The sequence below is a fragment of the Asterias rubens genome, chromosome 8 (genome assembly GCF_902459465.1).
Source record: "Asterias rubens chromosome 8, eAstRub1.3, whole genome shotgun sequence".
NCBI lineage: Eukaryota > Metazoa > Echinodermata > Asteroidea > Forcipulatida > Asteriidae > Asterias > Asterias rubens.
Genome location: NC_047069.1, coordinates 10,584,551 through 10,608,771, shown reverse-complemented (window position 1 = coordinate 10,608,771; position 24,221 = coordinate 10,584,551). Strand labels below are relative to the sequence as shown.

The following is a 24,221-nucleotide window of genomic DNA, read 5'->3' as shown; positions in this document are numbered from 1 at the left end:
ACAAAAGAAGGGGGTAAAAAAGAAGCAATTTAGGATACAACTGTTTCCTAAATTGAAGTTTTCAAAAGGATGCTTTTACTTGCTTTGAATTACCATTTTTGGCCTTGCAGAAAGAGGAAAACTGGAACAACTCGTAACGTGTAATTCCCCCTAAAATTATTATGTAATCAAATGAGGGGACTACGAAACTTTGCAATTTAGGGCACAACTGTCTCCTAAATTGAAGGCTTTTAAAAGGAATATCTTCACTTGGTTTGTGTGAAAACATTGCTGGCACAAAGAAAGTGTGAGCAACTCGGAGTAACACAAGGGAAAGTGTCCGTACTCAACACACAAAGGAAGTGTGAGCAACTCAGAGTAACACAAGGGAAAGTGTCCGTACTCAACACACACAAGAAGTGTGAGCAACTCGGAGTTACACAAGGGAAGTGTCTGTACTCAACACACAAAGGAAGTGTGAGCAACTCGGAGTAACACAAGGGAAAGTGTCCGTACTCAACACACAAAGGAAGTGTGAGCAACTCGGAGTTACACAAGGGAAGTGTCTGTACTCGACACAAAAAGTGTGAGAATCTCGGAGTAACACAAGAGAAAGTGTCCGTACTCGACACACACAGGAAGTGTGAGCAACTCCGAGTAACACAAGGGAAAGTGTCCGTACTCAACACACACTGAAGTGTGAGCAACTCGGAGTAACACAAGGAAAAGTGTCTGCACGCAACATACAAAGGAAGTGTGAGCAACCCAGAGTAACACAGGTTTAGGTGTCTGTACTGAACACACCAAGGAAGTGTGATCAACTCGGAGAGTCACACAAGGGAAAGTGTACTCAACACACAAAGAAGTGTGAGCAACTCGGAGTAACACAGGGTTAGGTGTCTGTACTCGACACACCAAGGAAGTGTGAGCAACTCGGAGAGTCACACAATGGAAAGTGTACTCAACACACAAAGAAGTGTGAGCAACTCGGAGTAATACAAGAGGAAGTGGCTTGGTATTAAAAATAAAAAAGGGTAACTTTTGAGCATTTGACCCCCCTCCCTTCAAATTTTTATTTTATAAAATGAGGGACAATTTCTTTGTAATTTAGGGTACAACTGTTTCCTAAATTCAAGTTTTTGAATGAATACTATCACTTAGTTTGCACTGAAATAGTCTTAGCCTCAAAAGCTTGTCAAGACTTAATTTCCCCCCTCAAATTATTATCAAACAAAATGAGGGACTAAATGGTTTCAACTTTTGTCAAAGATTCACTGTAAATTGATTGCTCATTGTGACAGAAACTATTTTTGATTCTTCAGCTCACCCCCGTTTTGGGTTACACATAGGTTCACTCCTTTTTCTGTAAACAGCGTCACTGGTGAAAAGACCAATGCTTGCGTGCAATAATAACCAGATGCCATCTGTGTGCTGTAATTTTAACCTACAAAACTTCGAGAAAAAATTTTCACTTTGCAACCTTAAAATGACCTTTGACCTTTCATTCAATGATTTAAATGTTGGGTGACCAATAAATGACCTTTGACACAAAATGGAGATTGAGTTGAACAACTTAGTAACGGGTCCTCGCTAGTACTGATTGAATGCTGAGAAGTTCCAATATTTTCTGCCATAAATGTTACTTTTAGAAGTGTCCCATGCTTTTAGAGAAGTAAAAACTTTTATCATATTGAAAACTAATTTAATTTTACCCTAATTTGAATTTAAAAAAAACATATTCTCAAAAGATTTAAGTGTCAACCTCACAAGTGTTTATAGGTCCACGTTTAGTTTTTTTTAGATTCATATCTTAGGAAAAGATTTAGTTGTGAGTGTCCTAAGCTTTTAGAGAAGTGAAAAAAAAAAAAAAAAACTTTTTGTTAAGACATGTTGAAAGCAATTTTGGTTTTACCCTAGTCTAATTAAAAATAAAAAAATTATCCAAAGACTTCAATGTTAACCTCGCAAGTGTTAGGTCCACATTTAGTTTGATTTCAAAATTCGTATTCTAGAATAAGAATTAGTTGTGAGTGTCCCAAGCTTTTAGAGAAGTAAAAAATGTTATGATAAACTTTTAGTTTATACATATTGAAAACTAATTTAGTTTTACCCTAATTTGATCCACTTTTAATTGGGTTTTAAAATTCATATCCTAAAATAAAATTCAGTTTGGAATAAACTTTTGTAATAAGTTTGTTCTTTAGACTCTCTGTTAAAAAAAGAATTTAGTTTTACCAGGTGATTTTATAAACCATGGTCTCAGATAAGTTTTAAATGTTAAGTTTTAGTTGTAAATGTTGCAAAGTTTCAGAGAACTTTTATGATAAACTTTCTGTTTGGCATTGCTTTGAAAACTAGATTTATGTGATCTCCAGCGGTAGTTTGCCCTCAACAGTGACCAGACACTAAGAACCTTGACATAGACCTGACCTTTGACCTCTTCCAAAAACAACCATTTCAAAACAACTACAAATTATAGGAATCCAATGTCATCTTTGATATCAAAAGGCAATAAAATTGGTGTTCTTACTAGATATTTTGGATGTGGTGTGGCATGACCAAGCAGAACATAATTCTCCAGCCCTCATATCATCAACTGAATAGAAGTCCTCATCATCCACCGGGTCCAGATTCCATTAGCTCAAGCGAAGACATCTCAAAGCACCCTTGATGATCTCAAAAGATCCCCAGTACAAACCTGTTTACTCAAAAACAAAAGAATGACGTGACCAACAAAAGGCTAAATAATAAGGGGCCCTCATCCCGACGTCTTGAGAGATCTTGCCGACCAGAACGTTTTAGGGACCAACCACTACCTTCCAGCTCAGGCCCTAGTATGAATGCATGCTTCCACAAATGCTCGCTCTAGCTCGTCAAATTTTGTAAGGCATTACACCAGTGAAGGAGAACACTAGTTGTGCATCTAAAAGAATTTCACTGAACGGAGAACATACCTTCCATTGCACCCGGGCCCGAAGGACCAACACTTGTTCCAGGCAGCCGAGGGGGTCCACCAACAGGCACAGGTGTTTGCACAACTCTGCGAGTTTTTCATGGGTTTGGATGAGGCCCTAACATACATGAACTAAGTTCATCAAAATGAGCTGCTCCTACACAATGAGTCCATGTTTTAAATCTTGAAAATTTTATTAAAAAAACCTGACCCTCAAACAAACATAAGAAAGTAAAAAAAAAATGTAAATTTTTTTTTATAGAAATTTCCATATCTCTGCAAGATACTGAGATTTCCCTAGTTTTGTTTCATGTTTGGTCAACAAAACGAAGTAAATGGCTTCATTTGCAAGAAAAGTCATTACTTTTTGAAAATTTTAACTGAGATTGCAATAGTTTTATTTATATGCTTGATCATTGAAACCAAAATAATGGCTTTGCTTGCAAGAAAAGCCATTACTTTTTAAAAATTTTACAAAGATTTCCATAGTGTTTTTCATTGTGTTTGATCATTAAAGCAAAGTTAATGGCTTGCAAGAAAAGTCATTATTTTGGTTCACGCTTTTAAACGGTCTCACTTTTTAGTAGGAGCAGCTCGTACATTTAACTTAAACAATACAATGACATATGATTCAGAATTAATTGTTAAAAAGAATAAGTTTGCATTTTTTCATTTAATCAAGATCCAAAAGTTCTTTAAAGTTTTGTTTAAAATACCTGCACAGTTTCAATCAGAGGGCTCTCTGACTGGTAAAACTGTTTTCCAAGACGACAATCAGAATGCCCTGATTATCCGCAAGAAAGGTATAAATTAAATTCATCAAAAAGTTCAGCCAAAAGATTTGTTTGAAATGTCTTTGAACAGTTTCAATCAGAGAGCTCTCTGACTGGTAAAACTGTTTCCCAAGAAGGCAATCAGGGTGCTCTGGTTATCTGCAAGGGAATGTTTTCTATGATTTTCAAAGATTTTGCTTTGTAAATTTGGCACGTACGAATCTGAATCATATACCTTTGAGTGTGAAAGGGAGGGATCTTGTTAAACTAAAGGGGACGTTTTAGTAGTATACCACACAGGGGGTAGTGTGGGTAACTCTCCTAGGTGAAAGTGGCTAAACCAAACAAGGGAAAGTGTCTGTACTGAACACACAAAGGAAGTGTGAGCAACTCAGAGTCACACAAGGGAAAGTGTACTCAACACACAAAGAAGTGTTAGCAACTCGGAGTAACACAGGGTTAGGTGTCTGTACTCGACACACCAAGGAAGTGTGAGCAACTCACGAGTTACACAAGGGAAAGTGTCTGTACTCAACACATAAATAAAGGAAGTATGAGCAACTCGGAGTAACACAAGGGAAAGTGTCAGTACTCAACACACAAAGGAAGTGTGAGAAACTCAGAGTAACACAAGGGAAAGTGTCTGTACTCTACACACAAAGGAAGTGTGAGCAACTCAGAGTAACACAAGGGAAAGTGTCTGTACTCGACACACAAAGGAAGTGCGAGTAACTCAGAGTAACACAAGGGAAAGTGTCTGTACTCGACACACACAGGAAGTGTGAGAAACTCAGAGTAACACAAGGGAAAGTGTCTGTACTCGACACACACAGGAAGTGTGAGCAACTCAGAGTAACACAAGGGAAAGTGTCTGTACTCTACACACAAAGGAAGTGTGATGCACCCTGGCACACCCAGAAACGTTGAATAATCTACAAAAATATTCAAAAAATAAATAAAATAGTATTACATGTAGGTAGGTCAAATTTTTTTGACTCCTAAGAATTTAGACACTAAAGTGTCTCCTATTTCAGTCATGCAACTCTATATTTTGAAAAAAGATTTGACATTTCCAGAAATCCTAGCACAGCAAGATTTTGTGCTGTTTTTCAAATTTTTAATGGCTGAGAAAACCAAAACCGTACAAATTAGATATTGCATGCCTGCTAATTGCTGATATATGAGATGGGCAAAAACCCCTGTGGGGAAAAATTCCCATACCGGCTCCACTATATGGCAACCAAGTTTGTCAACTCCATACATCAGCATACATCTAAATTAAATGAGCGAAATGAATGTGCTAGACTAGATAGCGAAACATTCTTCCAACTCAGCCCTAGACAACGTTTCAGTTTATAAACTTGATAATTCACGACACAAGGTGAAAGTATGAGCAACTCACCACAGTGGAAGTGGGAGAAATTCACAAGACAAGTTGGATGTGCAAGAAATTCACAACACAGGGGAAGTGCAGAATTTCACAGGGGCGAGTGTGATCAATTCACCACACCTAACAACCTTAAATCTATACCAGTAATCTACAACTAATTACAAACTATACAAAAAGGTTGAGGCATCGATGATGGTTGGCAAACTCCTTGTGAATATCCAAAACTCTCCGTCTGTATTTAGTTGATCTGCAGAAAATGGAAAAAAGGGCGGAACAAGAACAAGATTTAACACCTTCATTTGTATAGCAATCCCCATTAATAAGGCAATGATTCATAAAAGCATTTCCCTCTACTCCTCTAGAATTGATTAAAGGCACTATACTTTAAGGCATTGGCTGGTCATGTTGTCTGTAACAGACATTTACCAACTGCTAGATTTGTCGTATAAATCCAAAAAGTACAAAAGGTATAAATCCAAAAAGTATCCACTTTATCTGAACTTGTGCATGGATGTTGCACTACTTGGTGCAATTATTTTTGCCAAAATCAAGTTTGTGAACAGTATTATTTTGCATGTAGCAGTAGGTAAAACAATTTGTAGCCAGGGCCACTACTCTAGAAGTCAAGATTGTAGGGGATTTCTATGCTTCTCAATGATTAAGTCACTTAGTTGCACAAGTACTCTTTGGTGTTAGTTAATATCGCCTCACATTATGTTTCTTTACTACAAACCATGATAAAAAGGCAAAGGTTTTCATTTCTGCACATTCATTAAACTCTACTGGATAGATGTACTGATGAACGGAAGAACGATAGATAAGTGAATGTGGCCCATGCTATCATTGATTATGAAAGAGGGCAAAGAGTTTTTACGCTAGTAACTGAGGAGTACCAGGGTATTAACCCAAACTACTTGAGTTTTGCTTAGAAATAATTAGCCTTTTTGTCTCCACCCAATAATGTTTACATACCTGTAAAGTTGATTGATGGCAGAGGTAGAATGAAGATCTGACACTCTCAACTGTCTGGATTAGTTGATCTGAGTAAATGAAACAAGGTTAGAAAACCAGTTTAACATAACGACAATAAAGCCTAGACAGCTATTGAAGGACAATTTAATTTCAATCTATAGACCATGTAAACCTGAGGCATTTTACATATGCTTAAAGAAGATTCATCACAGAGGTTGGACTTCCTGCAGGCGTGGTTTGTACATGCAAGAAAACGTTGTATGATAATTGCAATGTCTGATTTTGTATCCCTTTGATATGATGAAAGGAGCATCTATAATCTTATTTAGTTTGTTCCTCTTTTATAAATCTTGAAGTTATGTGGAAGCAGTGAGAGTATCTTGCCCGCTAGAAAGGCCCTGGAATGTAGAAGATCGTTCTTTTTGCAGAAAAAAGTTACATGGTCCGTTAGTTTTTAATGACCACAACATACAACACACCAGGGCAAATTTCATCACAGGCCCTGAATTTGCATCTTTTTAGAGGCAGGGTCAAAAAAAACTTTACAACTGTGGGATTTGAACCTGGGACCTTGGATTAACGGGGATGCGATCCACTAACTCAGTTTGTAGGTCGATCAGTTGGCTCAGTTGAACAGAGCCATCCAGCGATTAGCACTTTTGTAAATTTGATTTGTTCAGGGTACAAGTCAGAACCCATTCAACCTAAAACTGTCTTATGGCAAGGGATCAGCCAGGGGTGTAGGGTAAACCAGTAATAGGGCTAGATAGCTCAGGTGGTGGAGTTTCGGCGTGTCAATCTGGAGGTTGTAGGTTCAAATCCTGCTCAAGTTATTTTTTCTTTGTTCAGCCCAAAATTATTTTAAAATGTCCAGTCATATTCGCTTGTATTTGAATAAGTGAATAAAAGGGTAGCGACTCGTTCTTATACTGCCGTTTAAAATCGGCGGGGTCACGAACCTGCAAGGTTTTAACTGGCAGTTTAAAAACGAGTCAGAACCCAATGCAGAATGAAGTTTCAGTTTCAGATGTGGGAGGAACATCCCAGAAATTGTTTTAAGGGGAAAACCCACAACCACAGGTAGGAACTGATAACCCAATCCATGTAGTGCCCCCTAGAGGTGGAGGCGATTTAAGAAAGATACACTTGCCAATTCGACCACCAATTTTGTATTATCAATATTAATTTTGTATCGTACCTGTCGACAGGAAGTTGAAAGAATTGTCATATCGCAGATTGCTGGACACTAGGCTTCAGCATCACTTCTGCTCTGTGCGACACGGACTGCCACTATGACTGATGATCTGACAATCTGGACAGCACTATGACTGATGATCTGACAACCGCAGTATCACCTCATCTGTAGATGAAAAAAACCAGAATGAGATTCAAGGTTCAGTTACAGTAGGACTAACAGTACTTCAAAAACTAGATGAAATGTGACACTACTGAGGGATCCATTAGAAGCAGAACTTGCCGGCAATGGTCCCTAAATGGCATGCATGTGAGACAGACAATCTTAACAAATTTCTACCTCTATGAGCGTACCATGGGGGTCCAACGCGAATGAAATTAAAAACATTTTGGGGGGGGGAATCAAAAGTTATTTTGCCATTGACACTCTGAAAATCTCTGCAGTGAAACCACTGTGAAAACTCAATGAAATTTAGGATTTAGCTAAAATTCAAGGAACTATTTCTCTTTCACCAATGCTTTCAGGAGGAAAAGGAATCTCAAAACCAGCTACTGGCCTCCAAAATTGTCACCCTGATTTCAGGGAATGCTCACCATCCAAGCCCAGACTTAAAAATGTTTCAAGTGAAAACTCACACAGTCACAGTTAGGAACTGATAACCCAAACCATGTAGTGCCCCGGTGTGATTCGAACCGGAGGTCCTAGAGGTGGAGGTCATTTAGGAAAGATACACTACACCAGCTAAAATTCAAGGAACTATTTCTCTTTCCCCCATGCTTTAAGCGAGTTGCAATTCCCTGAAACCAACTTGAGAAAAAGAGTCTCATCCCCAAATGTCACCCTGTTTCAGGGAATGCTCTGCATCAAGCCCACACTTCTGGAATTGGTCGATAATTCTCTTCTGTAATTTCCCTCTTCCCATCACCCCATGGTCTCATGGGGGTAGTTTGCAAAGTTATCATGATCTACTATCCAATGTCAACATAGGTCTACCAACAGTGTGCTGAACAGTACTGCTCTAGAATTGCAAAGGTTGTGAGTTCGAACCCCATCCCAGTAGTATGCCTTCAATTTTTTCTACAGAACTAGGGGGAAAGTACTGAGTATACAGTGTTAACACATCAGAGAATAATACTCTTTATCTCTGACTGATGCCACACCACACATCCAACCTGAGCCATTTCTATCACATAAGGGGGGGGGGGGGGGGTTAGTAATTCAGCTTTTAAAAAAACCTGTTTTTGTTTCGCACCTTTAAATGTGAAGTTGATTGAGTTGTCAAAGCAGACTGCTGGAGACTCTCAAAGACTTCATCAGTGATAGATTGAGACTCCTCTGCTCAGTGTGATTGACAGCCATCCATCAATGAAGATCAGACATTTCTGGGCTCTTCATCAGTTCATCTCTGTACATGTTGACAAAACACATTTAGAAATGCATAAAATGTAAACATTTAGCGAGTTAACTATTCATTCAGTCAGGCAGAAGTGTCCAATACCAGCTAGTTCAACACAGGAAAAGTAATGCGAGTCCGCAATGGGCACGAATACCTATTTATAAACCGGATAGTCCTGTAATTACAACCAAGTAACCGGATATTCTTTAATATCCGAATATCCGTGGACGTCGGGCGACAACCGATAGGAATGTTTTGTCTGAATCCTTAAGAAACTTCTATTAAGACAGCATAAAACAGCATAAATTAAGTATTTAACTATGCTCACCTCCGTGAAGAGTTAAAACAATGACACTTCTGACGTAATTGTTCAAAGATTATGAAAGTTTTCCTTCACGTAGAGTCAATCACGGTCAAAAGAATAAGCAAATCGCCATCTTTAAATTAGATCCAGTTATTTTTATGAATGAACCGAGTGACACTGTCTTAAACTAATATCAATCCGCCCATAAGATCTCATTCACAAACGAACAGCGCCCTCTTTTTTTTTTTTTTAATAGCGCCCTCTATTGGCGAAAAAAACTATTTGAATATCTGGTTAATTTCGAATAGCAAAATTTCACTATTCGCCTAGTGCCCCCCGGTGTGATTCGAACTGGAAGTCCTAGAGGTGGAGGCCATTTAGGAAAGATACACTACGCCAATTCCACCACCAATTTTGTATTATCAATATAAATTTGTATATCGTACCTGTAGACAGGAAGTTGAATGAGTTGTCATATTGCAGATTGCTGGACACTAGGCTTCAGCATCACTTCTGCTCTGTGCGACACGGACTGCCACTATGACTGATGATCTGACAATCTGGACGGCACTTTGACTGATGATCTGACAACCGCAGTATCACCTCATCTGTAGATAAAAAAGAGAATGAAATTCAAGGTTCATTTATTTGCCCACAGTATTCAAAGAAAGAAGACATTATCACTCAAAAAAAATCAGTTACAGTAGGCCTAACAGTACTTCAAAAACTAGATGAAATGTTGCACTACTGAGGGATCCATTAGAAGCAGAGCTTGCCGGCAATGGTCCCTAAATGGCATGCATGTGAGACAGACAATCTTAACAAATTTCTACCTCTATGAGCGTACCATGGGGGTCCAACGCGAATGAAATTAAAAACATTTTGGGGGGGGGGAATCAAAAGTTATTTTGCCATTGACACTCTGAAAATCTCTGCAGTGAAACCACTGTGAAAACTCAATGAAATTTAGGGTTTAGCTAAAATTCAAGGAACTATTTCTCTTTCACCAATGCTTTCAGGAGGAAAGGAGTCTCCAAAACCAGCTACTGGCCTCCAAAATTTTCACCCTGATTTTGTATTACTAAGATCAATTTTGTATCCTACCTGTAGACAGGAAATTAAATGAGTTGTCTTATCGCAGATTGCTGGACACTAGGCTTCAGCATCACTTCTGCTCTGTGCGACACAGACTGCCACTATGACTGATGATCTGATAATCTGGACGGCACTTTGACTGATGATCTGACAACCGCAGTTTGGATCACTTGATCTGTAGATGAAAAAAGAGAATGAGATTCAAGGTTCATTTATTTTCCCACAGAGTAAAAAAGAACAAAAAAACATCACTCAAAAAAGATCAGTTACAGTAGGCCTAACAGTACTTCAAAAACAATGTGACACTGCTGAGGGATCCATTAGAGGCAAAGCATGCCGGCAACGGTCCCTAAATGGTATGCATTTGAGACAGGGGGGGGGGGAATCTCTGCAGTGAAACCACTGTGAAAACTCTCTGAAAATAAGGATTTAGCTTAAACTAAAGGAATTATTTCGCTTTCCCCATGCTTTCAGCGAGGTGCAATTCCCTGAAAGCAACTTGAGAAAAGGAGTCTCAAAACCAGTTACTTGCCTCCCAAAATGTCTACCTGTTTCAGGGCATGCTCTACATCCAAGCCCAGACTTCTGGAATTGGTCAATAATTCTCTGGCATAAAAAAAAAAAAATAATAATAATAATTCTCTGGCATGTAATTTCCCTCTTCCCCACCACTCCATGGTCTCATGGGGAGTATTTGCCAAATTTGAAAATTTGAGCTCAATTGGTCGTCGAAGTTGCGAGATAATAATGAAAGAAAAAAACACCCTTGTCAAACGAAGTTGTATGCTTTCCAATGCTTGATTTCGAGACCTCAAATTCTAAATCTGTGGTCTCAAAATCAAATTCGTGGAAAATTACTTCTTTCTCGAAAACTACATTACTTCAGAGGGAGCCGTTTCTCACAATGCTTTATACCACCAACCTCTCCCCATCACTCGTTAACAAGTGAGGTTTTATGCTAATAAATATTTTGAGTAATTACCAATAGTGTCCACAGCCTTTAAAAAAAAATTATTTTAATTTTTAGCAAATTACCATGGTAATTTTTAAAATGTCATAAAAAATATTTTGAATAAAATTAAGACAACTGCTGGCTATAGAGTCATACACATAGTCACTGCAGATGTTTCAACCAAGTCCCGTGGTATGGCTTCACCGGGAAACCATACTTTCTCGTTTGCCTTGAAAACAGGAAAAACTCAAAACAAATGGGACAAGTTGTAGTCATCGAAGATCGGTGTGTGGTATGAAAATGTCAATGTCCATCAAGTTTTAATATTTGCATACTTCTTATACTTTTAAGCCTAAACAAATGAAGGTATTAGGGCATCAGTTGATATTTGCAATAATTTGGCATCATTATTTTTTTCCCAATTCAAAGAAAAAGCGTAGGAGGTCTGTTTTCGAGGTGTCCCTAAAATCGTGGCAAATCTTTTATCTCTCTGTGCGCGATGTAAACAGTCCCTAGATAAAAATTGTGTGGTTGTATTTGCCAAGCAAAAAATCTCCTCTCCCTTGACCAAAACTTAGAAACACGTAAGGCTCCACTGTTCATTTGCACTTGTAAATGCAACAAGTTTGGTATTTTAGGCATTTCTACGAGGTACAAAAATATGTCATAATGTTGAGGCCTTATACAAATATTTGCCCATCGAAAAAGATTCATCAAACACTATTTCAATTCACAATTCATGATGATCAAATCATGTGACTGAATATTTTGCTGAGCATTCTGGAAAAAAAATACAGAGGCTTAAAGAAGCCATGTGCCTTATGTCATTTTCTAATATTTTTGGAGATTTTAATTTTTTAACCCTATAGGCCTATCAATATTATTATTAATATTAAAATTTAAACATCAGCTTGTTGATTCAATTATCACTGTTTATTTATACGCTTTATTATAAATATTAAGAAAAAATAAAGAAAAAAATAAAGAAAAATCAGATTTGAAAGCCAGTAATTATTCACACTTTTTATTATTTTAATTTTTATTTTTTATTATTTGCAAGTACCATGGTAAAATTTAATAAGAAATATTTTGAATAAAATGAAGACAACTGCTGGCTATAGAGTCATACACAGAGTCTCAAAGAACACTTGTAGTCACTGCATGCAGATGTTTCTTCCATGTATGGCTTCACCGGGAAACCATATTTTCTCGTTTGCCGTGAAAACAGGAAAAACTCAAAACAAATGGGGGCCAGTAGAAGTCATCGAAGATCGGTGTGTGGTGTGAACATTTCAATGTCCATCAGGTTTTAATATATGTTTGCATACTTCATATTAAATAATGAAGATAATTAGGGCATCGGTTGATGTAGGCATAGATGTAGGCCTATATATGGCATCATTCTTTTTCCCAATTCAAAGAAAAAGGCATAATACCGTGAAAACTGGGAAGATAAGAGGAGGATACATATTCAATGGGGCAATTTATTTTAGGTCAGTAGCAAATAGTGTAATTCGATGTTGTATACTAATCCAGAAAATGTAGCGAGTGTAAAAAACAAGTCTCCAGTCATGCTGTCGGCCTCCGTCATTGGTCCCTCCCAGTCCCACTGGATGGCCCGGCGCCGGGGGCCGGGCCACATGGAATGGATGGTTGAAATGGGAATGCATTCGGAAAATTTTTCACTTGGCACACTCGACAAAAACACAATATTTGTTTGCATTTACATATTTATAAAGCAAAAGTTACTTACCACAATTCTCAATTCTTATGGAACTAGCCAACTTGTCCAAGTGCATGAAAAAAACATGTAATTTCGGGGCATTTCCGTCGTCTGAGAGGCATAAAAACATTCACTCATGTGCTGCACGAAAATCGCCATTTTGGAATTGACCACATCACCTTGTGCACATGTCCTTTGCTTACACACATACACCCACCCCACATCATAGTTCCTCAAATTTTTAGATTAAACGTCGTAAACAAAAATGCGAACAATTTTTCTTGCCAAAAATAATAGTTCGCTCGAATTATTTAACTAATTGTGTTTAACAAATAATTGTTTAAGACAAAGAGCGCCCTTTTAATCTAGTTTTAGTACGGCGGAGTGATATCCAAACCCTCTCTCCAAGTTAAGTCGGCACACACCACTTGGCATTAGGGGTGGCGCAAGTTTTAAGCGGGGACTCTATACGCATGGTACAGTTGGTAGAAGCGAGAACGTTCAATTATTTACACCCCAGACAAAAAACACTAATCTGCCAATAATATAATAAATAACCAGAATGAATCTTGAAACGAATTTCAAAAGATAAAAGTTGTAATCCCTTGATAACTATTAAACATAGGCCATCTCAGTATTTTGATCAATTTCATTCTTATTGTAGGGCCCTATGAATGGGAAATGTCACAAATTTGAAAGTTAATTTAAAATCTTTAGTTACCTGTGTAACTAAAACCCAAAACCTTATTTAAAACAAACTGAGGAGAAACACCTTTTTTCGAGCATTTAAAGTTCTCTTTGTTTATTGACGATTTTAAAAACATTCCACTAAGTTTTGTAGCAACGTACTTTGAGAGCTGATATTATCAAAAGTGTTGAAAATGGCAAAATACAAACGTTTCACTAGAATGTGTTATAAATGTCTTGGTGAATATAATATAATAAATGACAATTAGTGTACATAGTTTTGGCTATAAAAAAAATGCACACTCGGTACAGCCTTGTACACACTTAAAGGCTTATTGATGTTAACAAGGCTATATTGCATTTTAGGCCAGTATTTAATATGTACACTTATCAAAATAATGTTACCTTAAACTGTATAACAAGGCTAGAAAGTCTTGTGTACAGTCTACCTGTAGTACACACTAATACCCATTGTTATTTATCTACAGGGATATGCGGCGTTTTTTTCACGCGTGACCTCGGTTTGAATACTAATTAGTCAAAAGGGCTTCTGGAATTCGGTCATTTTCAGCCTTTGCTGAAAAGTCTCAACCAAAATACCAGTAAATTGAAACGAAGAGCATATCTGTCGTTACGTATAAAAACAATCGGTGCAACGCAAATTTTAAAAAGAGAAATTTGTACGTAAAAAATGGCTTCAAAAACAGAGAAAACAAGTCACAAAAACACGGAAAATTTTCATGTTATGAATGTCGGCAACAGTCCCCAATTAGTATGTATGGATAGATTATTTCATATTCTACCTGGAAATGATAAAAGTGAGACCGGATCGTTCATAGTCCAGTCACGATACAGCGATTTCCACCGTTAATCAAAATCTCACATTACGAAAAAGTCAACTAACAGACAAAATGGTTTTCTTGCACGGGTGATTGGCTGACGATGACATCATCGACTGATAGGGCAGCATGCTGTTATTCGTTGGCATGGGTGACCTTGACCACCAAGCCTAAGTTATTCAATAACAAAAGCGCCCGTCTATACCATGGGGAGCATAATCATCATTCAGCCCATGGTATAAAAAAACTGAGTTGCACCGATTTTTTTTAATACATAACGACATATATGCTCTTTGTCTCAATTTACTGGTACATTATTTTGGTTGAGACTTTCCAGAAAAGGCCGAAAAAGACTGAATTTCAGAAGCCCTTTGTACTAATTAGTATTCAAACCGAGGTCACGCATGAAAAACCACGCCTATTCGCGCAGATAAATGACAAAGGAGACTTATTAAATCGAGTGTTCTGCGGGTGGACTGTGTATAAAAACTTTGCCTTTACAATTTTCTTTAAAATGCATCAAAGGCTAAAAACTTGTGTATAATATATCAAATTTTATCCGCAAATGCATCGCGTAGGCCCAATAGCTTTAATCCATTGTCGCCTTTAAATGCAACACGGCTATAAACTTCTGACCCATCAAATGTTGCCCTCAAATGCAATATGTAACCCCACTATACAACATGTAGCCTTGTGTACATTCCAATTTTGCCTTACAATGCAACATGTATACCTAAAATGTGTACATATCAAATTAACAGGAAAGTATAGACCAACTCAAAGTACAACAAAGCTATTTTGAGCCAAGTAATACAAAAACAAAATTCACTGAGGAACAGTTCCTCTTAAAGCCATTGGACCCTTTCGGTAAACAGTATTTTCCAAGGCCCACACTTCGTGTATCACAACTTCTATATAAAATAACAAACCTGTGGAAATTTAGGCTCAATCGGTCATCGGAGTCGGGGGAAAATAACGGGAAAACCCATCCTTGTATCCGCACGTTTCGCCGTGTCATGACAGGTGTTTAAAATAAATCCGTAATTCTCGCTATCGAGAATTGATATTGTTTTACTGTTTTCTCAAAAAGTAGAGCACTTGGGATCATGGACTAATATTTCAACAGAAATCTTTCACCACTACCTTCTGTAATTGTAAATCTGTGAACTTTTATTTTTTTTCTGTACCGAAAGGGTCCAATGGCTTTACAAAATAATTGTTTAAGGGTTTTTAGTCCATTCTATGGTTTTTTATTTTTCATTGTTGTCCCTTCCTCTTATCGCTGCGGTGTTTTGTTGTGGGTGTAGTTTTTTTGTTTTCAATAGTCTGGTTTTGCTTGTAATTTAATGATTTCTTTTATGTCATTTTAAAATGTTTCAGTGCAATCACCTTTTTATATTGTATAATTATATTTTTATCGTTGGCAGGGGTCTGGTTTTACACATCTTCTGATGACAGTTTTATACTTTTGTTTTAACCTTGACAGCCCCTGTACAACTTGTAACTATTGTGTATGTCTAAAGATTTAAAATAAAATTAAAATAAATAAATATGTTTACGATTATAGTATCTACTGGTTGAAGACAATATATCAAAATTCAAAATGAACAACTCCACTTCCTCTTTAAGGAAGCATTTGACAGTTTGACAATGTAAAGCATTTTGACAAACATTTTGAAGAAGTTTTTATGTCCCAAAATTGAATCTGCGTGGATATATTCGCTCCAATGTTAAATTATTTAATTATTAAATTATTAATTTTTCAGATGTTATTTAATTGTGTATATCTACATAATGATCAAAACATATGATTATGACAAAAGAGTAAATATCAAAGGTATACTTTGCCTTTAAGAGTTTGAAAGTAAAAATTAATGGTCTTGTTAAAATATCAACAGAATATCCTCATAATTATGTTGGTAATAAAGAATATTTTAAGGAGTATATAGGTCCAAAGACCAATACATAATAAGACGCTTTGTTTAGAGACCATGGCCCAGTTTCATACACCTGCTTAAGCACAAAATTTAAAGCAAAAAATACCTGCTTAGTAAAATCAGATTACCGACCAAGACTCTACTCAATTGTTATGCTTAGTACACAACAACCATACACCAGTCACAAGCAGTGTATATGGCATAACAGTTTGGCCAGTAACATGTGTAAAATAAGCGAGCTATTTTTGTGCTTAGGACATGTTTGTGCTTAAGCAGCTCTATGGAATGGGCCCCATTAGTTATGTGAAATCTTATTTACACAAGAGTCACAGAGCCTGCTTGAATTCTTATAATATCAGCTAGTAGTAAGCAGTTTGATGGAATGAAACAAAGAATGTCACATTTTATGGAGATTGCACCAGATCAACTTTTGGTATATGAAGAAAAGGGGGCACAACTCAAAACTTATTATTATGTCCCCTATTGACTTTATGTGGTAAATACCACTCAATATGTAACATTTTCTCACATGGCCAGTAGGTTGTCTGCCCTGGGGTGGTTTTCACAAAGGATTAAGACTAGTCCAAAGGCCCAGTCCCACTGCAGCGATAAGGAGAACGATAACGATAACGACGCAAAGAGAACGCATTCCATTGGTTGAATGAGCGTGCGCGTATTATGCGTAGTGCAATTGCTGCAGTGTGGGACCGGGTCTGTATCTCGAGTTAGGACGAGTTAACTTAGGACTAGCCTTAAGTTTTTGATAGCTCATAGGACTAGTCTTACGTTAGGAAATTAGGACTAGTCCTAATCCTAAGTAAGGACTCGTCCTAAGAAAGGACTAGTCCAGGGGTGGATTTCACAAAGAGTTAATCGAGCTAGGACGAGTTACTCGTCGTTCTAACTTAGGACTAGCCTTAAGTTTTTGATATCTCCTATAGGACTAGTCATACGTTAGGGCTAGTCCTATAACTCTTTGTGAAATCAACCCCTGGAATGTACCAGGTCAATATTTTTGTAAACAAGGTGATATTTACAAACTAAATTATATTCAATTAAGGCAAGAACGGGTAACAAAAACCATATGGATATAGTATGTACATAAGGTACTTATGTAACTTCAATGTTTCAAATCAAATGTTGTAATTAAAGTGGTCAATACAATCTCTTTGTTATAAAAGTGATAAACCAAGCTATGAAATGCTTCTATTCAAATAAATACTTATATGATAAAGAAAAGGAAATGCAGTGCCCAGTCAAGATTATTCGACAAATACATTTCTCAGGTTTAGGTTTCGAGATCGGTGGAATAGTAATATATTTAGCAATGTGGGTTGAACTCTTTAAACCAATGCATGATTTCATTAGGTGTTCCACAATAATGATTTGTATTGTGAAATACACTTTGCTTAGCAATTAAGATTGGATAATTGAATGACTTACAATGTGTGTATCTTGGATCAATCTTGGTACTTGATGCAATCAGGTGCTTAGACAGAAACCTCAATGTTCAAAATACTGTATAAATTTGTTTTGCCATTGGAAATAAATTTTGTCCGTGTTTTATTGACAAGATAGTTTCAAAATTCATAACCAACGAAATACAAAATATATTCTGGTGAACAAAGATGACACATAAGGCATCACTTTCAGGTGGCACCTACTTTGGGTGACTTTGTTAAATCAATCTTAAACCCCCCTATGAAACCATGATACCCTGTATTTGATTTTAATACCTTACATTCTGATACACGGGGTTCTTGTTGCTCTGTAAATCATCTACCGCCTCATAGGTACTGGAGACATCTTTCTCTGATCTTTTACTGGCGTTTTTCACTTTATGTCGACAGTCTTGATCTTGTAAGGTCTTTTTGGATGTCGGGACGTTGTAAATTTCCCTGTCACCTTCAAACTGTATTAACTCAACATTGTTGGTCTTCACTGTGTTGGTTAGAACAGTTTCCTTGCTCTTAGACCTTTGATATTTGACAATGAAGATGATGTTTATGATTACCGAGACAAAGAAAAGGAGAAGAACGACCGAGAATGCGGCAATCAAAAGGATGGTAGATATTGATGAGGGGCCCCCATCAGCGTCTTCTTCAGAAGCTGTTGTACTTTTCAAAGACGCTGTGTGTTGTGATGCTGCTGTACTAATAGATGCATCAAGATGCTCTGTCGTTGGTTGGGTTGTTGTGCTGGATGGTGTGGTCATTAGGAGGGCATATATTGATGAGGGACCCCCATCAGCATCTTCTTCAGAAGCTGTTGTACTTTCCCAAGATGCTGTGTGTGGTGATGCTGCTGTACTAATAGATGCATCAGGATGCTCTGTTGTTGGTTGGGTTGTTGTGCTTTGTGGGGTTGTGACGAGGAGGGCAGAAGCGATTGTACTTTCCCAAGATGTTGTGTGTTGTGATGCTGCGATGTGTGTTGTGTGTTGTAATGCATCAGGATGTTCTGTTGTTGGTTTGGTTGTTGTGCTTGATGCTGTCACATGAGCCACAGTCGTTGGCACAGGAACTACTGTCATTGGACCAATGGTGCAATTCCGTTCCATACCAGAGAACCTGGATGCACTGGAGTTCATACTGCAGTCAAATGAAGAGCCGTTATCAGAGGCTCTAACATATAGCCTTTTAGTCATGTAATGGTTACTACTCTTGTACCAAGTGTAACTCTCACCACTAGATACAATATGCACATTTACATTTGGTTTACCAATCTCAGAGGAACACCTCATGTATCGCCCCTTCCCTTCTTGTACAGTAAAAGGACCTCTTGGATAGCAATAGAGTGATGGAAAGTAGTGCACCCATAAGAACACACCATCTGCAGCTAAACTGCTACTGTCAATCTGGCTATGCACACTACACTGATAATACACAGTGTCTCTGTTGATGCTTCTAATCGTGAGGACTTCAATCTTTGATCGGCTTGAAGTGTTTGTTGTTTCAAGACTACAACTTGAAACGATGCACTCTTCATTTCTTGTTATTTGTGTTCTACTATTGCTGTAATATGCCCACCACTGCACTTCATAACCAAACTGCATACCAGTAGCATTACATTGTAATCTCACTGTGTCATCCTCCACTACATCACCAGTTGGTGATAATAATTGTACCTCAACAGTCAATCCATTCACACTGATGCAAAAGGTTGGAAATAAACCAAGCCAAATACACAGGAATAGCAGCTGTATGCAACAACACCCTCGATCCATGGTCGCCATAGGGAAGCAAGACTCAAGCTTGAAGCTGATAGCACTCTGTGGCTTGAGTTGGGAACGATCTTTGTAGAGTTGTAAAATGAACTTGTTCTGAAGAGAAGTGATGGTTACAGTTTTTTTGATGGCATTTATACCAAATTCCAATATCATATGTAAAACACTTTCCTCTGTGCAACTAACTAACTATTATGTCACGATTTATATATAATTGTGAACCTTACCAGTCATACAATATTTTCATAATTTAATACAATCAGGAACAGTTCCTATTTTTCTTCTAAAAATGGAAAATGCAATTTTTTTTACCCTGATTGTGTTCAAATTGTGGTGCCAAGTTACATATTTCTTGAATAAAACCTTGATAAAGTTCACCAAGTGTTGATGTATGAGGAAGTATTTGAAATTAATTCACTTCTTTAAAAAAAACAAAAAATCTGGTTAATTGTCACGAGACTTATATGACAATACACATGACCTAGCTCTTGTTACATTCAAAACAGAACAACCAATTCTGTTGGCCAAATGTCCAATTAATCTTTTTGTTATTAAAGGCACTGGACACTATCGGTAATTACTCAAAATAACCGTCAGCAAAAATACTTACTTGGTAACGAGCAATGGAGAGCCGTAGATAGTATAAAACATTTTGAGAAATGGTTCCCTCTGAATTAACGTAGTTTTTGAGAAAGAGGTAATTTCGCACTAAAATAATAAAGGACTTAAAGACACTGGACACTATTGGTAATTGTCAAGTACCAGTCTTCTCACTTGGTGTATCTCAACACATGCATAAAATAACAAACCTGTGAAAATTTGAGCTCAATTCGTCGTCGAAGTTGCGAGATAATAATGAAAGAAAAAACACCCTTGTCACACGAAGTTGTGTGCATTTAGATGGTTGATTTCGAGACCTCAAAATTCTAAATCTGAGGTCTCGAAATCAAATTTGTGGAAAATTACTTCTTTCTCGAAAACTATGTCACTTCAGAGGGAGCCGTTTCTCACAATGTTTTATACCATCAACCTCTCCTATTACTCGTCACCAAGTAAGGTTTTATGCTAATAATTATTTTGAGTAATTGCCAATAGTGTCCACTGCCTTTAAGCTGAAGCCTTTTGTTTGTTCTTTCATTATTCTCTTGCAAATTCAACAACCAATTGCGCCCAAATTTTCACAGGTTTGTTATATTTTTTGCATGAGTTGGGAAACACAAAGTAAAAATACTGGTCTTTGACAATTACCAAGTGTGTCCAGTGCGTTTAAACTGATAATGATCAAGCTAACAAATATTGTTAGAACAAAATAATTTATCAGGTTTGGGTTTTGAGATCAGTGGATTAGTAATACCTTTACCGGTGTGTGATCAAGACTATACAATATTGCCTGATTTCATTAAGTGCTATATGGTTGATCTTAAGATGACTCTTCTATATCACTATAGTGATTTGTATTGTGACATCATACTTTGCTTTTAAAACAATTTAGATAGGATCATTGGATGACTAAAGCCCGGTTCCAACTTTACTGCGAATGCAATGTGAATTTGACGTGAATTTGACGTCACAACTCTTTTTTTGCAGCAAATGCTTCGCAAAAGTTGAGCACAGCTCACCTGCTGCAAATGATTAATTTTAATTTTGGTTTTTACCCATACACCGATGTGTGTTAGCACTGTATACTCAGTACTTTCCCAGAGTCCTGTAAAAAAAAGTTCACAGGCGTATTACTCGGGTGTGATTCGAACCCACAAACCTTGCAATTCTAGAGCAGTGTCTTACCAACTAGACTAACGCGATTGCCCGGTAGCTAGAGGCAGTTCAAATCCTATGCTGCGAATTATTCGGTGCGAATATGTGACATCAACATTTGTATCGCATTCACATTCGCAGGAAGTATGCACTGTGCTTTAGAGATCAATCTTGGTACTTGATGAAATCAGATGCTTGTCAAGAAACCTAAATGTTCAAATTAATGTTGTTTTGCCAATGGAAATTAATGTTGTTAGTGATTTTTAACAAGACAACTTCAAATTCATACCATCGATATTTAAAAAAATACACCGGTGAACAAACAAGACATATTTAGGTATCGCTTAGCAGTGGTACCTACTTTGGGCGACTTTGTTAGATTGATCTTAAATCCCCTTTGAAACCATGATACATTCAATCCGGTTTTTCATATCAAAACTTTACATTCTGATAAACAGGTCTCTGTAATTTTGTTGCCACTTCATAGACTGAGACATCTTCCTCTGATACTTTACTACCGTTTTTCACTTTTTGTCTACAGTATTGATCTTGTAAAGTCTCTTTGGATGTCGGGACCTTGTAAAATGCTTTGTCACCTTTAAACTGTACCTTGTCACCTTTAAACTGTTCCTCGGCACTGCCGGTCTTCACTGTGTTGGTTTGAACCGTTTCCTTGCTCTTAGATTTTTGCAGATGCTTGACAATGAAGATGATGTTGATGATGACCAAGATAACAAGCAGCAGAAGAGTGACCAGGAATGCGACAATCCAAGGGAGGGCAGATATGGATGAGGGGGCCCCATCAGCGCCTTCTTTAGATGCTGTTGCAATTTCCAAAGACGTTGGTTGTTGTGATGCTGCTGTACTATTAATAGATGCATCAGGATGCTCTGTTGTTGGTTGGGTTGTTGTGATTGATGGTGTTGTCATAGGAACCACAGTCATTGGACCAATGGTGCAAGTTCGTTCCATACCAGATAACCTTGATCCACTGGAGGTCATCCTACAGTTATATGAAGAGCCGTTATCAGTTGCTATAACATCTCGGAATATATAACTGCTAGGGTTACTCCACTGCTGCCAAGTTTCATCTCTTGATACAATATCCACATTTACTCTAGGTTTACCATTCTGAGAGTTACATGTCATATATTGTCTAGTTCCTTTTTGTACAGTAAAAAGACCTTTTGGGTAGCAATTAAATGATGGAAAGTAGTGCACCCATAAGAAGCAACCACCTGGCTCTGTAATGTTCGTAACAAGTCGAAGAGGTGCAGGGTGGCTGTGTGCCAAGATGGTTCAAGTTTCTCATTTGACATCCATGAGATCCACAGCCATCCTGCCCATCCTGGAGGAGATGTCGCAGTGGAGTTGACTGCTGCAGTTAAGAGGACGGCAAAGCAGGACGTTTTCCGGTCAGCTGGAGTCATCGTGGAGGAGGCAATTAGCGAGGCCATCACATCCACCGGCTCCAGCTGTCCAAACCCATCACACCTGAAGAGAACAGTTAATCGCTCCCGCCAAACCCAAAGGCCACCAGAACCAACAGATCTTCACTTCGAGTTGGACACGAGTTTCACTCCTGCCGGTTTTTTACGAAAGGACATTCGTGTCGGTGAGGCTAGACATCTCCTGTTTTTCACCGATGAACAACTTGCAGTTCTGGACAAGGCCAAGACTTGGTATTTAGACGGAACATTTAAACTGGTCAGACGTCCGTTTAGCCAGCTGTTTTCAGTCCACGCCTTCATAAAGGGAGACTCTGGCAAGCTGAAGCAGGTGCCGTTGGCGTTTGCTATGATGTCAAGACGCACCAAGGCAGACTACAAAAAGGTACAAACTTAATTTCATTTTCTTTTTACATAACTGTACATTGGAAACTCTGCATCAAACGAATTTTGTGATCAAACAAATTTTTTAGTTGATGTTGCAAATTCTTCACCAAGTTTATTTTTTTTACTTTGAAACTCTGCATCAAAACGACATTCAAGTTAAGAACTTTGTTGAATATGTTTTTAAGTTGATATTGCAAATTCTTCATAAAATTTATTTTTTACTTTCCAAATTTTGAGAACTTTGGAAACTCTGCATTAAACATGTCGTGAGTTTGTACGTTTCAATTTTTTTTTTTTCCGGCAATGCCGACCAGGTGTATTGCTGCTGAATGCAGAAAAACACTTTTTGAAATGTACCAACTCACGACTTGGACGTACATGTACTTTGCACGTGTGTTTACTATACGCATTGCAAGCAAAGTCTGCCTCGATTGACGTCACAAAAGGGGTAGGCGGAGTCAGCCCCCCAAACAACTTTATATATTTTTTAAACATATAAATCGTGACAAACAATTACTAAAAAAATTGTTTTATTGTTCGTAAGCATATACTCTTATGTTTGAAAGAAAAAAAACTCTATTTCCAGGTGACTTTAAATCAATGAGGACATTTTTGTTTGTAATCAAAAAATGTTTTTACCCACTTCCATTTTTGTTCTTTATACGAATTCAGGGTTAGGTAACAGACTTGCTCAACAAGAGTCGGTTAATAAGATTGAGGTGACTTGCAGTTGCAAGAAAAGTCCTCCCTCTTCAGCTCCATCTTCGGTTGAGGTTCACCATCCTTGTGACGAATCCCCAGGCACATCAAAAGTATGTTCTGATTATTGGTTTATGTTGATTATTGTACTTGTTGTAAGGTGTTGATTTAAATGATTCAATGAAACACCCCCTCGACTCATATTTTATCGAAACCAAACAGAGGGCCCACACACCATAACCGCCAAAAAGACACAATGTAAATGTTCAGTGCCTATCTAGCAAAATGCATTTTGGTTTAATTAAGGAAAGCCAGTAACATCTTGGATTCAGTAAATAGAAGCAACACCATTTTTCTACTGTCACTGAGTAGTCCTTAGATCAATGAGGACATTTGGTTTGTAATCAAACAATGTTTTACCAATTTCCATTTTTGTTTTGAATACAAATTTAGGGTTAGCTGACAGACTGGCAGAACAAGACAAAGAGTCGGTCAGCAAGATTGAAGTTAT

At 37.6% G+C, this 24,221-nt stretch overlaps 1 protein-coding gene and 1 long non-coding RNA gene across 3 annotated transcripts; both read right to left on the bottom strand.

Annotated features, from left to right (window-relative positions):
- Positions 1-4,401: 4,401 nt before the first annotated feature.
- On the bottom strand, positions 4,402-12,881 carry LOC117293881. 2 transcript variants are annotated; one of them, XR_004519482.1, is made up of 7 exons: positions 12,763-12,881; positions 10,067-10,232; positions 9,409-9,570; positions 8,515-8,667; positions 7,266-7,427; positions 6,068-6,135; positions 4,402-5,342 (listed from the first exon to the last, which is right to left on the bottom strand). It is a non-coding gene; the product is annotated as an uncharacterized LOC117293881 (long non-coding RNA). The 2 variants fall into 2 exon arrangements; XR_004519483.1 differs by lacking the exon at positions 8,515-8,667.
- An 8,693-nt stretch (positions 12,882-21,574) lies between these two features.
- LOC117293213 lies at positions 21,575-22,334 on the bottom strand. Its single transcript, XM_033775436.1, has one exon. It carries the CDS (start codon positions 22,323-22,325, stop codon positions 21,609-21,611), a length of 717 nt encoding a protein of 238 aa, XP_033631327.1. The 5' UTR covers positions 22,326-22,334; the 3' UTR covers positions 21,575-21,608.
- Positions 22,335-24,221: the final 1,887 nt, after the last annotated feature.